General features: G+C 45.8%; 1 protein-coding gene across 2 annotated transcripts in view; it reads left to right on the top strand.

Moving 5' to 3' along the window:
- Positions 1-17,209, top strand: part of STK24 (serine/threonine kinase 24) — a 672,269-nt gene that overhangs the window by 491,149 nt on the left and 163,911 nt on the right. For both annotated transcript variants that reach the window (XM_085622112.1, XM_085622113.1), the window contains 2 exons: positions 8,708-8,816; positions 8,946-9,103. In XM_085622112.1, coding sequence (XP_085478238.1) covers positions 8,708-8,816; positions 8,946-9,103 — 267 coding nt within the window. The remainder of the gene's footprint in view (positions 1-8,707; positions 8,817-8,945; positions 9,104-17,209) is intronic.

Here is a 17,209-nt window from a genome sequence, read left to right as displayed (position 1 = left end):
GGGCCTAGCCAGTCTATGGGAAGACCCAACAGCACATACCTTCCCCCCTAGGAAAACCTTAAGAGATCTATGCTGGAGTATGGTCTCAGTGAAAAGATTTGGTTCATGTATTGGTCCGTCACTAACTGCGGATTTTATGGAACTTAAAGACTCACCTGTGTTTGAAAGCTATTGGGACTGTATTACTGTTGTGGAGGACAGAAAGAGATACCATCAATTTAGGGTGGGCACACTACCTATTAACCCCTTCGATGCGAGTGACGGAGCGGTTCCGTCATGCGCGTCGGTTGCGCTTTGCCCATGACGGAACCGCTCCGTCACGGCCCCGCCCGCACACGGAACCTTCAGCACGGCGCGGTAATCCGCGCCGCTCTGAAGGGGTTAATTCCTTCGTTGCTAAATGGAGAGAAGGCCTTCACCATAGTTGTCCTTTCTGTCCTACTCAACGGGAAAGTATTGGGCATATTTTATTTATTTGACCAGAGTATAAAGATCCGAGGCGGTCCTGGCTTAAACCTATTTGTTTACAGCTGGGTCTTCGGGCAGGCAGTGAGGCTTTAAGGTTTCTTAAAACTAACACCTCCAAACCTGTGACTGTTGCAAAATTCCTTCATTGGATGTGGATAATCCGTGCACATAATTACGCTTTTGTGAATATTTCAGATTCCCTTTGTATAGCCCCTTTCCATATCATAACCCTTTTAAACATTTTAAACGTTTTATTTATAATGGGATGTGTACTTATAACTGAAGTTAATAAGCATGTTGCACCCCATGATGGATTTAAATGTTTGGTGTTTTTTTTTTGTTTTTTTTATCATATGGGTCGGTGTTAGACCTGGCACCTTGGCGTGAGTCTCCCTTCCACTTTTTGCTGATGTGCCTCATGTGTTTTGTTGGTGTTAGCTGCTCAGGGCACTGTGCCACTGACAATCAGTGCCACAGTGCAAGTGCTCCCTATGAAAAGTGTATACATTGATTGGTTTCCATGTTTGGCTTATTTGGTTTACTATCAGCCCCTAGTAAAGTGCACCAGGAGTGCCAGGGCTTGTAAATGCAAATGCTGCTGGTGGGCTTGCAGCACTGGTTGTGCCACCCACAGAAGCGGCCTAGTAAAATGTGTCTAAGGTCTGCCATTGCAGAACCTGCGTGCAGTCTGGTACTGTCATGCTGACTGCGCAAGTGCACCTACTTGCCAGTCCCTAAACCTTCCCTTAACTACATATTAGTCACCCCTATGCTAGGCCCAAGGGCAGGGTGCATTGTAACCATAAGGTAGGACATGCCCTGATGTGTGTGGCATGTCCTAATAGTGAATTACAGCCATTTTCGTTTTACACTATTGAAAGGCTACCTGCTCTCCATAGGCCAGAATGGGCTGCTGGAATTATTACACTCTATAATCCAGCGGACTCGGAGAGCATGGTAGAAAGTCAAGTTTAGTATGCCTGAACTCAGAATAATAAAATACTTCTTTTAGTAAAGTTTATTTTAATATCCTGTGTTGGTAAATACTACTTTTAGAAAGTTAGTATTTACTCGCCTAACCATTTCAGTCCGCCTCTGCTGTGTGTGTGTGTGCTGCCTAGTTTCAGTGAGGGGCAGGGCTGGGGAATTCCAAGAGACAGGCTGGCTGCCAGGTGGTGGGTAGAGAGATTACACCAGGATGGGTGGGAGGAGTACACCTTGACTCTGAATAGACCTGTGCTCTGCCACCACAATGCTGGCTCCGCCCCCTGTGGAGCGGCTGATGTCTCTGCCCTGTGCACTGAAAGGAAAGAGCAGAGTCACCACAACAAAGTGCTCCAAAACCGGACTGAGCCAGGCGCAGGCCACCTGGCCACCAAGAACAAAAGAAACTGTGTATAAAAGAAGGAGCCATGCTCCTAAGAAATCAGATCCGGTTTACGCCAAGAAGAAACTCTGCCTGAAGAGGAGGACCTGGGAAAGCTACATGGAGGACTACTGTCTCTAAGCCTGAGAGACTGGCCTGTGGTGGGTGCCTTGCTGCAAGAAGGAGAGGAAAAGACTGAGAAAAGACTTTAAATCAACTTGAGCTTTGTGAACAATCTCCAAGGGCTTGCTTGTGAACTTGCCCCCTGAACTGCGCCCCAGGAACAGTGGGCGCTACCCCTCCCAAGAGGAAAAAGAAGCTGCTGCTGGTGAATTGCCCTTCTGACTCCAGAGAACCTGTGTGCCCCATCCTGCCGAGCACCGCGACCCCTGCACGACTGTGCTGCTGTGAGCACCGTGACGGCCTGCCCCGACTGGCCTGAGCAAAGTAAGCTGCTGCCCCCTCGAGCCGGAGCTCGCATCGTGAGAAAGGACTGTCTCCCTCTAAGCACCGAGCCTCTGTGGCCCCGGAGCCGTAGAGCCCACCGCAAGGACTGACGACACCCAGGTTCGCCGCTCTGAACGACGTTGCAGTGCCTCGCGCTGAATTCACCCCCGAGCCGCCCCCCCTTCTTCCCACCTCGAGGCGAGCCGTGAAGTCCCGAGGCGCCCCACCAAGCACCGTGGTCCTCTGCCAAGCGGGACTGCAACGCGCCGTGGGACGCCCCTCCTGTGACTGCCGAGGCCACCCCAAACTCCACATCAAGATCCAAGGTACTGTGCGCTCCGAACACCCCGGTATGACGCGTACCAGCCACGGTACGGCCCGTACTGACCCGTACACCAACGTCCCTGTCCCTGACATACGCGGGAAGTGGGAGTCTTTGAGGGGAGCATCCTGAATAGCGTACACCCCGGTACGACGCGTACCTTCGCCCATACAGACCGTACTGTCTTACACGCCGTCGTCCCCGTATGCCTGCTCATGCGGGAAGCGTGAGACATAGGGGGGAAGCGTTCCGAGGAGTGTACGGCCCATACTAAGAGCGGTACGACACGTACCAACACCCGTACGACCCGTACGGATGGCGCTTCGACGCGCACGGACCCCCAAAAGGTGCAGATTGCACCCAAATCGTGCATTTTGAAGAACTGTGGCATCCTTGAACATTGTAAACAAGTAACTGGAACCATATTTAAAAGCAAAGACTGTAACTGAAGCCTGCTTGAAGAATTTATATAAAGAGCTTTATTTTGATAAATACAGCCTTGTGTCTCTGTGTGGTGGGTTGGTGATTGTTGTGGGACATCCTAAATGCTTAACCTTATGTACTATAGAGTTTAGCCTGACTGCTCGCGCCACACTACCTAGAGGGTGAGCAGGGGTTATTGTCTAAGAGTAATCCTTTGCCCTGACTTAGAGGAAAGGGTCCCTGCTTGTCGCAAGTGCATACCTGCGCCAACCAGAGACCCCGGATTCTAACAGTCGGTTTAGAATTTTGTAACACAGTTCCGGTGTGGCTTTTAAACAATGACATGAAATCTTTTACATCATATCCCTCCTGAAAGAACCCTTTTTCTCTTTTAAAATTGTCAAACATTTTAATGATGTCTTTTATGATTGAAAATCGAAATAAAGACTTTGAAATTGAAATTGATGATCTGGAGTATGGTATGTCCAGTCGAGAAGGGATAGATCCATTACTGTGCATTATTAAACCATATGACAAAGGTATAAAATATGTGGGATTAAAGATAGTTGTGAGGTATTGCATGGCTAGAATGTTATCACATACTAAGATTAAAGTACATTTTGCTCTGTGTAAGAGGAAACTAGGCGTGAGGACATTTTGTGATCTAATTGAAGAAGGCAGATTTCATATGTTTCAGACACTTAGGACCTCCAGTTTGATAAGTGTAGGACAATTTCTGTCCTTTGATGGAGTGTTAGAGATGATACAGAAGACGTGGGGTCGATAACGGAACCCCCAGTTGTGCTTATTGTAATGGACACTTTTTTGAAGAATTAGTCATTTGTGTAGAGCAGTGACACAAATAAATGGGGTGCTAATGGCCATGACTAAGCCGAAGCAAAGTGGACTGTGCTATAGACATAGGGGATGTTATTTAGGATAGTGACTGGCAGAAAATCATGGGTTATCCTAGTATTGTGGCATGCAATGAAAGCTTTTAATTATTGTAATTTAATGTACTGTATCACACGTACTTGACCCCCCCCCCCCCCCCAAAAGGCTACATACTACGTTTCCCGGATCCTCTGATAGTTGCCCCAATGATGTTTAGGGCAAATTGAGCAGACCTCTTACATATGTATTGGTCCTGTGCAAGGCTTACAGCATACTGGACTGGAGAATGTGATTGTTTACAAGAGGTTGTTGCCCTTGGACTGGAGATGAGACAGAGGGTATCTGTTCTGGGACACCTACCCAACCTCTCAGGTCAGCATGCAGATTTAGATTTATTGTTGGCTAACAGGCAAATTGTGATGTATTTGAAAAATGATTCTGCTGCTCCACTTGCTAGGTGGTACATGGAATTGTGCTAATGGTTTGCTGTGGAGATTATGGTGATAGCTAAGTTGGCTAAGGGAAGGGACAAAAGGCAGAGGTGCAATGAGTGAGATTTGTTTTGGCTAAACTGAATGGCGGGGATGGTGCCGGACATGTCAGTTCATGGTGGTGAGATATGGAAGTCTGGTAAAAGAGTGTGTGAAGGCTGAGGATAGTAGGGGGTGGCTATATGCTGGAGGTAGGGTTGTCGTTTCCCACATGCCAGTGAAATAAGGAAGGTGTGAATAAATAGATATGTGTAGGGGGTAGTCCACTTTACATCCAGGGATCTTTGAGATAGGTTGAGAATGTATAACTATATATGTGCTTTACCACAATACAGATTATATATGTGTTGGAAGGATTTGCACATTATTACTTGGCAAACTGAGTATGTATTTTTGTTATATGTATACATTGTCAAATATGTTAATAAAATATATAAAAATAAAAGGTTGAAAAGATTGTAGTAAAACATAGAATCGATCAAGGAATTACAGATGAACTATGGTCCTCTATCCCAGGACTGAGAGGTCTAGCAATAGCTTGAAAACACAGAATTTGTAGGTTGAACCTCTACTAGCCTTATTGCCAATTACACTCAATTAGACCCTTTGACCCCAAACCATCTGCGCCAGATATTAGACGCAAGAGTAACAATAGAAAAGTGAGCACTCAGTAGGGCATTCAGGAAATTGATAGGGTAGTCCTGCAACAAAGTTACTTGGGAGAATAGAACTGGATGGCATCAACTGGTGCGCTGGTCAGAAGCTGGACTAGACAACGTGGGGGTCTGCTATTGAGACAAGGCACTGATACCATTTGCGGAGCTGGTTGACAATTGTGGGCCTACCCGGGTCAGTTCCTACAGTATGAGGCGCTGACACGCACGTTTGTGCATTTATGGGGCAACAGCCGGGAAGAACCTGATACACACCCGGTCCTCCATGCCTTATTCACTCTTGGCTCCGCAGGCCACTTGGTGAAATGGCTCTATGCCACACAAGTAGAAGCTTCTATCACCCCCTTGGACCAGCTGCGGGCATGATGGGACAGGATCTGAGTGGCGTAAGGTTTTGCGATACCTAAAAAAGATCTCCCGGAATACCCGTCTGAAATATATTAAATTCAACTATACGCATGTGACCTACATGATGTCCCACCGGCTTAACGTGACATTTGGAGGGGAAGTGCGACAATGTCCCAGGTGTGCTTATGCCGATGCTGATTTTGGTCATATGACCTGGGAATGCCAAGGGTTGCGTCCTTTCTGGGAGGCAGTGTCGGGTAAAATTAAGGTCGTACTAGGAAGCGTGTTGGCTCCTATGATGCAGACATATTTACTGGACCTCTTTCCAAGGCTGCCCAAGAGCGTGGTCGGTAACAGGTTGATTGACCTTGCGCTGGGTCTTGCTAAGCGCAGAATAGCGATGGATTGGAAATCTGCGAGGGGACCACAGTTTGCAACTTGGAATAGGGCTGTTGTTGCATGGGGTGCAAAGGGCAGAATATTAAGTTGGGAGGAGAGTAGGGGAACGAGAAAGCGCCCAATTGCTGAACAGTGGAGAGAGGCCCTGGCCGAGTGGGAGAAACCTGTGGGCTCCAGTAGCGAAGAGGGTGGGCTAGTCCACAGATCTCAACATGGTGCCACTGCACAAGACGCTTAAACGGACGTGGATGGGATGCTTATTGTGGGCCCCCTCCTGGACCTGCCCATGGGTCGTTTCTGCTGCCACTCCCCTTGGGTTTTAGTGATTTAACGCAAATACACCACTCCACTGCACAAGTTACCTTTTTTCTTCTCTTGTTCTTTCTTCTCTTTTTCTAATTTCTTTTCTCCTTCCATGGCTTGACATCCGTTTGTAGTATGATACGAATACTATTATGAATAATATATACACATGATGGGCCAACATTGGACGGCTACCCAAGTAATAGATGTAATATAATTGTAATTGTGGAGCAAGCACTGGTGAATATAACCAGTATTCGATGTTGAAAAAAATCATATTAGGCTGCAGTGCATAGTGCATTGGTTGCTGAGTTGGGCACTAGGCGATCAACATGTCAGCATTATTGTGCCAAAAGTAGCTATGATCACTGGAAGTGCCAGTAAATTACTGTCTGTATTTTTGTACTGCATAACCTGGACCCTTTTGATACTTTGCCCTCCTTCTTTTCTCTTTTGTATCCAGTGTGATGATCTGTATAAACCGCCAATAAAAATACTTTAAACAAAAACTAGATGGCATTTAAGACCGGACTCATTATGGTAGTTGGCTAAAAGCAGAACATCTGATGCAACACTATAATCATAGGAGATGTGTCTTGGGTCAAGAAATATTACAGACAGGACTTGTAGAAGTCCACTGCTTGTGGTCCATTTGTAGGACAATTTTTGTTTGAACAAAATCTTTTTATTGAAGATTTCAAGGCATAAACGAAAAGACCACACATAGCCCCATTCATGTATTACACACAGAAATTGCAATATGTGTACATCCCTCTTCTGCAAAAACCCTCGCCTTTGTAGGACAATGTTGCCACTAAAGAGGATCTGAAAGAGAGTTTTAGTCCGAAACACTAAGAGAAACCATTGTAGGTAGCCACAAACAAGAACATGGGACATCCATGGAGTTCTGTCTATTGGAGGTTGTCAACACTTAGCAAGAGGAGTTTCAGGAATCCCTGTCCACATAAGACAGAACCTAGTATTCTCTACCTGGCTCTGTGAGTTTGTACCACTACCTGAACACAATATGAGAGTCTTAGACACTAGTCATTTCTAGGTGCCACAGAGACTTTTCTGTGTCCAGCTGCTTTATTAGAGATGTTATGTCCATTCACAAAAAGGCATGTGGCGCCAGTCATGGAATCATTGGCTATATTAAAACGGCAGCCACGCCTATGCCGAACAGCTCAGAACACACCACATGTGCCATCATACTACTCGCTACATCCCACACAGGATCTGGTATGCCCCGAGAGGTGGGCCCAGTCACACATTGTACTTTCTGACAGTTGGATCTCTGCCCCACTTGAAATTGAGGCCACGTCTGCCACCTGCAGTAAAAGACTCATAGACGTTTCAAACAACCAGTGCGGCGTTCACTAATGCGCTGTACCTGGTGCAGACAAGAGTTCCTGCCTTCACTGGGAACTGCTCTTTTTTAATCAGGTACACAACACCCTCAGCACTCAATTAAATATGCCCAAGCAACACGGATAAGGAATGGGCACCTATTCAATAGTAGTTCAGCTTGGAAACTATGCAAATGTGAGTGTAGAATTTGGTCTTCAACCACCAGGAATCTCCCTTCTGAACAACAAGCACACTTTGATGACATTTAGAGAGAACTGCCCGCACTTGGTGGGTCAAAACAGGTATGCCCACACTTAAGGGCCTCGTTATGAGCAGTGGTGGCTGCTATGTACCAAGGGTGGTGAGGCAGGGGGATGCCAAAACAATAGAATAAAATAAAACACTTAACTTGAGGCATGACTCAACGCTCTCCTCCATCGGTCGTCTCTCTTCAAGGCAGGCTCCAACGCGAGACCAAGAAACTGCACTAACCAATCCTGGTGCTGCTCTCACAGCATGAAAGCATCACCAGGATTGGATAAAGCAAGCTCTCTCAGCACTCCTAAGAGCACTGGAGGGCTGCACTTTATCTAGCCCATCTGTCTAGGACAGGTACGTTAGAGAACTTTAAAATGCGCATGTCTGGCTGGTCGTCCAAAGACAGCCGGCCAAAGAGACATGCACATTTCAAAGCGCACAGCTCCCTGCTGCCACTCGGTAGCACTGTCATTCAGTTGAGGACGGGTCAGTTGCTGAAAATTAAAATGGTAGTAAAAATCTTTATCACCATTTTATTTTTCAGCTCTGACCTGACCACTCAAACAGAGGAGTCGCCCCTTATTATGAGTGTCCTTGTAATCCTTCCCGTATAGAAATGAGGAATTGCTGAGGGAATTGTTATTTCCGGTATGAGAAGAAACATAATTTCCATCTCTGATTCCCTCAGTAATTCCTCATTTAGCCCCAGAGGTTCAATTGGATATTTAGGCTGCTTTCCACAGCCAAAATCTTTAAATCGGATCTGTGGTGCTTCAGCAGATCTCATAATTCCGATCGAGCCAATAACTGCAGTTATTGGCACATTTGCAATTAAAAGAAGCGTCCTAATGAGATGGACCCCGCAGAAGGTGCATTGCATTAAGTTTGTGAATTGGAGCTTTATTTTGGGATGGTAGCAGTAATCTTAGATGAGGAAATTAAAGCTTTCCATTTGTTTCCATAGTTAGAACCTGGATCTCTTGACGAAATTCAGATTGCTACAATTCTAAGGGAGATCTTGAAGGGACTTGAGTACCTGCATTCAGAAAAGAAAATCCACAGAGACATTAAAGGTAAGATCCTAAAAATGTCTGAGAAAATGCAATGACAGAGTAATGTATACATTAGCAAACTTTCTTGTGGACAAACCTTTTCCCAGGAAAAAGTAATTTTTTTCTGCATTCTGCCTTTTGTCTTTCTAGCGGCCAATGTGCTTCTGTCTGAGCAAGGAGAAGTTAAACTGGCTGATTTTGGAGTAGCTGGGCAACTGACAGACACACAAATCAAGAGAAACACTTTTGTTGGCACACCATTCTGGATGGCACCCGAAGTCATAAAGCAGTCAGCGTATGATTCCAAGGTAAGGCATTGGACTGAGATTGCTCATTTGTGCTGTGTGAGGTAGGTTGGTGGCTGTGATTAGAGGGAAGAGATAGGTTTCCTCACAGACTGCATGTGTATGGTATTGAAGAATAAAATACTGTAGTTGCATTACAACAAATTACCATAAACTCGAAGAACTCAAAAAGCATTTAGTTTCAAGCTTGGTGGTATGGAATATGTTATAACCATAGGCTTGATAGAGCTTATATTGCAATTCCCTCACTTGCTATGAAACGTCTATGGTCTCCTGTTACAATTCATCTAAATACTACTGCTATTTTAAAATATTTGATTCTCAATGATTATTTTCCATAGAATGCTTGATGTTTATTATTTCATATGATTAATTTCTCATTTACTCCTTGAAATTTCTAACTTTGAATTAATTCCCCACTGTTCAGTCCTTGTTCTCTTTCTTTGTCTTCTCTTTTCTTTCCATTTACTTTCTCTTTTCTAAATTCCTTATTGACCATACATGGATTTTTGAATGCATTCCTTTCATTACTGTTTTGATCATTCATAGGTCTACATGTATTATTATAGATATGATTTTCTATGTTAAAGAATAATTCTGTTGTTCATTACAGAATGTTTAATACCTTATATTTCACATAACTAGGTTCAATAAAGTCTTTCTAAAGCTTGAATAATAAAATACTTTGTTACTTACGTTGATATTGTGTGGGATGTGAATAATATATACCTGTTCCAGTGCTTAATTTGTTCATGTGGTGGACTCAGCTCTCATTGTTGGGAAGTGGGACTTATTATCCATCATCATGCTTTGACCCAAACTTCATTTCTAGCTAGCCAATGGTTCATTCCTCAGAAACACCCTTGATACGGCTCAGGCCCACAAGGCCTCCTTGTGAGAGAAACTTAGACACTCTGACTATCTCAAATATACCACCCATACACATACAGAAAATGACAAGGTGGAGAAACTCCTTGCCTTGTTCACAACTTGTGATACTTCCCCCTCCCCTATTACTGAACTCAGGCTACCAATAGGGTCCACAGCACATACCCAACAGGAGATCCTTCTCGGATTCCATCACTAATACAAGCGCGTTTATGAGCCATCTGTGCATATAACTGCTTTTTTCAAGGATCTCCCCCCCCCCCCGCCTCCTCTGAGAACCGGGAAGAGATGGAGGCTCTAATATCCCCACATATAATCAAGGCCGCAATTTGCGACCTTCTAGGTGGAAAGATGCTGAAGGGGTTGGCTGAACTTTAAGCAACATCATCAGAGGAGGTCTTCCTCCTGTATTTACAGAGGGAGGCTCTTTTGGTCTCCCTACTCAAACTGGGGTGCCCACCCCTCACCCCCAGTGAGCTATCCTCAATTCAGATTATAATATATGGGGTAAAGCCCTGGCTTCTTGCATCCTACCACTCCTACCCCACCTAATTCACCCAGATCAAAATAGTTTCACACCCCACCAGGACATCTCATTAAATCGCTGGCACCGCTACAGACTCCTGGATGTACCTCTCTGACCTGACCAAGATCTGTAGCCCTTAGCCTAGATCTAAAAAAATAATTTAACACCATACGCTGGGAGTTCGTGTTCGTAGTTATCCGGCGCTTTGGGTATGGTCCCAGCATTTTCCAGCTCATTCGTGTACTATACTTGCCCCCAACTACATGGGTCGGTGCAGAAAAATGTATCCTCCTTTTAAGAATATATAGAGGGACTTGACAGGGTATCCCATGTGCTTTTTGCCGTGGCCATGAAGCCTTTGGCAATTTATCTCCAAGCTCGGGAGTGGTCTGGGCTATCTCCCTCTATGCAGGTGACCTTCTCATCTATCTTAAGGATTTTCATTATTCCAAAACTGAGATGATTTAGCTTCTTAAGGAGTTGCTGCTGCCTCATGTGTTAACTGGCTGAAGTCCTGGGCCTTCCTGCTATCTAAAAACGTCCCAAAGGTTTGACTGCACCTGGGAGGTGACTCGTTATGTTGGGAGGACACAAAGTTTTGCTACCTCGACATTATGATATACCACAATGATAAAGGCCTCCTGGATGGTAACTTGACCAGGGATGTGTCTGCGACCACCTGCAAATATCATTCTGGGAGACCCTTCCCTTATGCCCTATTGGGCGCATCGAGCTTTCAAAAATGGTGATCCTTCCTTGTTTGCATTACTATTTCTTAAACTTACCACTAGCTTTACATCTTGACTTTTTTAGACTCAGATAAATTATTAGGGGAACTCCTCTGGAATACTGGCAAATGGAGGACGGTGGCCCTTCCCAAATTACGTCTCCTTACTGAGGCAGGCGGGCTAGGGGCCCCTCATCTTGAACTCTATCATCTCACAACCCAGCTCCATTGGCTGACCAGATGGCTTTCAGGTCTCTCCCTTGAAAAAACATCCACACAAACACTACCCTTGCAGGTGGAAGGCTTGAATACCCTCCTACTTGCGAACACCTTTCAATTCCATTCCCACCCTTGTCTCCTCCATGTGGCACTACAATGCTATTCACATGCTTTGAACCTCACTAAACCGGTGGTCTTCTATGCCCCAGCTTATTCCCTCCTTGATCTTACGACCCCCAACGGTCCCATTGAACTAGGGAATCTTATTCACTAGCATGGGTCAAACCTTATAACCATTGGAGATCTTTTCAAAGAAGTTCATTTACCCTCCTTTCAGTAACTGATTGACAAATTTGACCTCTACAGTGGCCAATTTCTATGGTACAATAAAATCTTGAATTCCCTATGTAGGCTGTTGTCCATTTCTGACATGCCCCAGAGTCACGTTCATTTATCCTGGCCTTGTACACCTTAGGCAATGGGTAGAGACATGTCTCATGGCTTTACAAGACCTTAGTCTCTCATACCTGTACCATTGATGCAGGTAAGAGATAGATGAGAGGTGGAAGCGGGCATAGCTTTTCATGACAAGTAATGGACGCAAGCTCTCAAATTTCCTTACTCTATATTTTGTAATGTGAAATTAAAGCCGATACAATAATTTATACTGTACAGAGCCGCCTTCTTGCCATCAACAAATGCTTTCCAACTGCCTCATGTACCTGCCACTCTACTCAGGTAACTGACTTCATGCACATTCTTTAGTCCTGTCCCCTCGTAAGACCATACTGGGCCTACATATCAAATTTATCTACCATCACAGCCAAACCCTTCCAACAAGACTGATCCTCAATAGCATCAGGGATTTACAAGTGATCAAAAAGACCATGTGGCCACAAGGCGTCAAGCCTGGCACTACTCCTAGCAAAGTGCACCATCACGTCCCACTGAAAGCCGAAATTCCTGCCTTACCTGGCATAATGGACTCAGGCTCTCCTCAAATTAGCTAACGCTGGGAGTACTACACTTCACAGAGAAGAGGCCAGGAGACTCTGCAAGCGTCCATTAGTAGCAAATTGGGAACTACTGTTGGAGAACCTGAAGCCAACTCTACCCCCAAAAGACCCTCATAGTACACACTGCATAAGATTTACACTTATCCATTAACAACCCCTAAAGTCCCAGTTACTTACCTCGCACTCAACAGCTTCACATGCTCCCTACAGTGGCACTCCACTCCCCCACATTGATCCATTCGCCCTTCGGTCATACTAATGACAGCACTTTCACCTCTGCATGGACCTCTGACCCTACCCGCCCCCACTCTCGTTTGGAACTCCAGTTGTTAATTCATAGTACAACAACATAGACCCTTTTAGACTTGGACACCCGAAGCCGATCAAGGGACAAAATGCTATTCGTTTTTTTTCTTTGTTATCAACTATACCTTTGTTCCTCAACCCTAGCAAAAATACCCACTACATCATCAATCTTCACCCGTAACTACAGATTCACATGTACACAATGAGTATTTTAATGTTCCAAAATTAACAAAATGCAAATAAAGTTGTTTTTAAAAAATCCGGTGTTGACCTAAAGAAAGAGAGAGAAAGGTAGAGAATGCAGAAAGCAGTAAAAGATAAGAAAACATTGACAAAGGGAAAAAGGAGAGCTAAAGAGAACCTGCAAGAGTGAGATAAAGAAACTGTAGGGTAATGGAAGAAAGAAGCCTAAGGAGGATGAAAAACTATGCCTTCTGTATGCATCAACTTCAATTTTGGGCAGGCATCTGAGAAACACTTTGGCCCCTGCACTTATATTTATTATTTCGTTTATTTATTTAGTTACCTTTTAAACAATTTAAGCACTATGCAAAGGTCAATTTCCAGCCAAGGGAGACTTGTATCCGATTAACTGAAGGTATTAGAGGTAACAATTATATTACTGTAAAGTTTAAGTTGCATCCAGAATCGTTTGTACTGGTTAGACTAACAAAACACTGAAGTAGGTTATGGACACTGGGCCAACAAGTGTGCTCTAGGTTATTAGGCCCTAGGGATTTTATTAGAAGAGTGTTTGGGAAAATTCAGAACCTTGTGTAAACAGAGCTTTGTGATGCTGTCTGTTAGCCCTATTACACTTGCCACTTCTCCAAAGGCGAACAACAACTCTCTAAATCTTTGCAGTGTAAAGACAAGCGATAAATGTTTCTCTCTCCGATAATGGCCAGTGAACCTAGAAAATACACAATGCATTTCAGAAGCCTGTGACATGAAACCTTGCATTCGATAAGCGACAAACATAGAGCTTTAATCAGTGGAACCTCCAGCGGCCTCAATTTCCGACGCCACTCTTAATCTGAATGGATGGGCACCAAACTATACATGACCCAATTCATTCCTGCATATGAATTAAGTGCAGTAATGAGCTGTCTTCATTCAGAAGGTCTTTAGGATTATTTATGCTCCTTTGCCACTTGTCTTGGATATTGTTTTTTTTTAGGTCTCATCCTGATGTCTTCTATCAGCAGCTTTCTCACTGCAGCACCCATGTTCTTCCTGCCCACCACCACTTCACTCCCTCTCTTGGCCCTGTAGCAAACAAGCACAAGGGTAAACTTCAAAACTATCTGTTCAAATTTGTTACAACAACATTCTAACTCTCTCAAATTGTCATAAGTATCCTTTCCGTCTTGTCTAGAACTGGTTGTATGTGAATTGGAGAAAACCCAGTGATGGCGAATCTGGCTCTATCAACCCATCTTGCTCAAAACTGCTTGAATACATTTACATCTTGGAGGGCGTTCACCAGTCTAAGAAAACAACCTGGTGAACACCCTTCTTGGAGAAAAATCATTTTGTCTAGTTTGGCTTTTTCTCGACTTCTCCCCTTTTCCTCATTTTTAGGCAAGTCACGCCCTATACTTCCCCTTTTTTGGCTCTTGTTCTTTTATTCTTCTCTTGTTACGCGGTGGGGTGTGCCCCAAATCTTCCTTCCTGTTCCTCACCATTGCCTCCATCCCCTTAATTTTGTTGAGGGAAGACTACCCCCCTGTAGTGAGCCTATCCCTCCTACCTTTTTCGAATTCCCGCCTCCTTATCCTAGTTATCTTTCCTTCTCTTCTGTTTTCCGGTGCCATCAACCTCAGCTCCTTCCTTTCTGGGTCTCAGTAGATATAGAAAGAAGACTACTGAGGCGTGTTTTCTCTCATTACCTGCTTCACTTTTTTCATTTTTATTTATTGATTTTTACAATTCCATACTTTATAGAAATTGTAAAAAGTTCTTATTGTTTTTTTTTTTTTTACTGGACCTGGGAATCTAATCTGCTGCATTGTGAACCAGTGCCTGAGATGGTGTCTTGCCATCCCACAGTGGCCCCAGCATTAACTGTGGTTAGGCTTAATAGTGGCTAAAATCCGCCCATTTCTACATTTCGCCTGGCTAATGGAAAAGCAAGTAATTCAGAATATCTCTGCCCCAGGGTTCCCAAGGCCAGCACAGGAAGAGAGTTAGGCATCAAATATTCTGACTTGCCATAAGGTGGCCAATCATATTGCCTATCTAGTTGGCATTGTTTGCTGCATAGGCACTGCAAGAATGGGCTGAGTGTATAATAAATGGCACAACGCACTGGCAAGTATTTTAAAAATTCAAAGTGAACCCCCAGTTCACTCAAAAGCCAAGCAAAGCATAATTATCCGAATTGAAAGGGAGCCTCCTAACCACAGATTTAATACATATCTGCCCATCGCTGCCTTCTCCCTTAGCCGTCTGACTGTTTAGCTGCATAAGGCACAGTTGAAGCCTCATTCTCCAATTGTTGATTAACTGAATTTCCTTCTGGAAAGGATAGCCTTTCAGTTATTCAGAGCTCATCAGATTCAGTTGGCAATATGGCTCAGTGAGTTTGATGTGGAGGTTATATATTTGAATTCTGGCAGGGCCTCTAAGCCTTTCATTTTTCCTAGGTCAGTACATTAAGTGCCATTAAATTGGGCAGTAGTAAAATCTGTAATTTCAAGCCCTTAGAAATGGCAACCACAGCAGGAGTAAGATTTATTTAAAAATCTGTTACTTTAGGGAGTTTGGGGGGGAGGGGGGGGATTAGTTGATCGTTAGGCGCTGGCGCCATTGGGGGTTCTCCGCTTGTTTATGGCTGCACACAGAAAAATGAGGCCTGCATTCTCCTTCCCTAACTGGTGATACTAATGCACCTGCTAGCGCCGCCGTACCCCCGGGTTGACGGCAATGGGCTGTGTTAAGATGAGACAACGTACATGTATGCAACTACGCGGCCGGCCCGAGGGGTTGTAGGCCAAAGCTGTGTATTGGCAATCACAACAATAAAGGTCTTTTAAAAAAAAAAAAAAAAAAATCTGTTACTATTATCTGAAAGAAACACGTTAGTTAGATTCCTCACCTTAGAATATCCCCAGGCATCAGGCTGGATCTGGAAAGATTTTTCGTCAGCAATACCCTTGCACGTCGCTAGGCGTCGTCTGCGGCTCCGCGTCCGTCGTCGGCGACGTGCGCCGGAATGACGTCGTCGGAGTACTTAGACGCCGCCCTCTCGCGCTGACGTCAGTTCTCCTTTTTTCCGCGCCAGACAGCGCCGATCCGGGAAGAGCATACCCTTTTAGTCATTTTTTACTAAACTTTTTTGGACTCTTTTGGTCTATTCTCGTCGACTCGACTCTTGGGCCGGTAGGATGCCTGGTTTTAAACCTTGTGACTCCTGTCACCGACTGATGTCGGTTACGGACCACCATCGCCAGTGCCTCTACTGCCTTGGGGCCGACCACGATGCCGAGTCGTGCCTCGACTGCTGGGCCTTGACTTCGAAGGCTACTTGAGTTCCGGCAGTCGGCTATGCGCCGTTCACGGTCCCGGTCGAGGAGGAGGTCGAGGGACCGGTCGCAGAGCCGCAGCCATCACCACCACTCGTCTGGTTCCAAGTCTTCGGGTAAGTCGAAGCATAGTAAGAAGTCCAAGAGACGACATCGCTCTTCGGGCTCCCCTCTCCGGTCGCGTGACTCGGCTGAGGGTTCGGGTGGTACCACCCACACCGCTCCGTCGAAGCCGCAGGAGTCACGTCCGTCCCCATACCCGCCGGTCCCTGGGACTGACGTGACTCCGGCGGAGATCAGTGCCTTCCTCTCGGCCATGAGAGGCCTGGCTCCGCCGTCGACGCCTGCCGGCGTGCCTTCGGGCCCCGCGGGCTCGACTGGGAGGCCTAGCGAGCCGGCGGCTCCGGCACCGTCGCCGACTCCGGTCCCGGCGCTGCAGGTCTCTGCGGATCCAGGCCTGGATCCCAGTCGACGCCGTTCCCCAGTTCAGTCCCGGTCCGGGCCCGGCGTCGGAGCAACGCCGCCGGGCGCCGCATCTGACGCCGATGGGTGGCAATTTCATCTTCCGCCCGGCTCCGATCATTCCACCTGTCTACCAGGAATCGGATGACGGTGATGACTGGGAGGGGTCTGAGGACCCTCTGGCCCGGCAGGGCCAGTTATCACAGGACTGGGCAGATGAGCTGGGGGATGCCAGTGGTCTTGACACCTCCCCTGACACTGGCTTCATCTCTCCTCCGACCGTGGCTTCGGAGGAAGGTGCTGCATTTTCCGTGGTGCTGCGCAAGGCGGCCGAAGCCCTTGGGCTGGAGCTACCTGCTGTGGCCGTGAGGACTAACCTCCTCACTGACGTGCTCCAACCGCCAGCAAGCTCCTCGGAGCCTCTGCTGCAGTTTAATG

The sequence above is a fragment of the Triturus cristatus genome, chromosome 8 (genome assembly GCF_964204655.1).
Source record: "Triturus cristatus chromosome 8, aTriCri1.1, whole genome shotgun sequence".
NCBI classification, from domain to species: Eukaryota; Metazoa; Chordata; class Amphibia; order Caudata; family Salamandridae; genus Triturus; species Triturus cristatus.
Note: the sequence above shows the minus strand (reverse complement) of the source record. Positions and strands in the feature narration are given on the sequence as shown.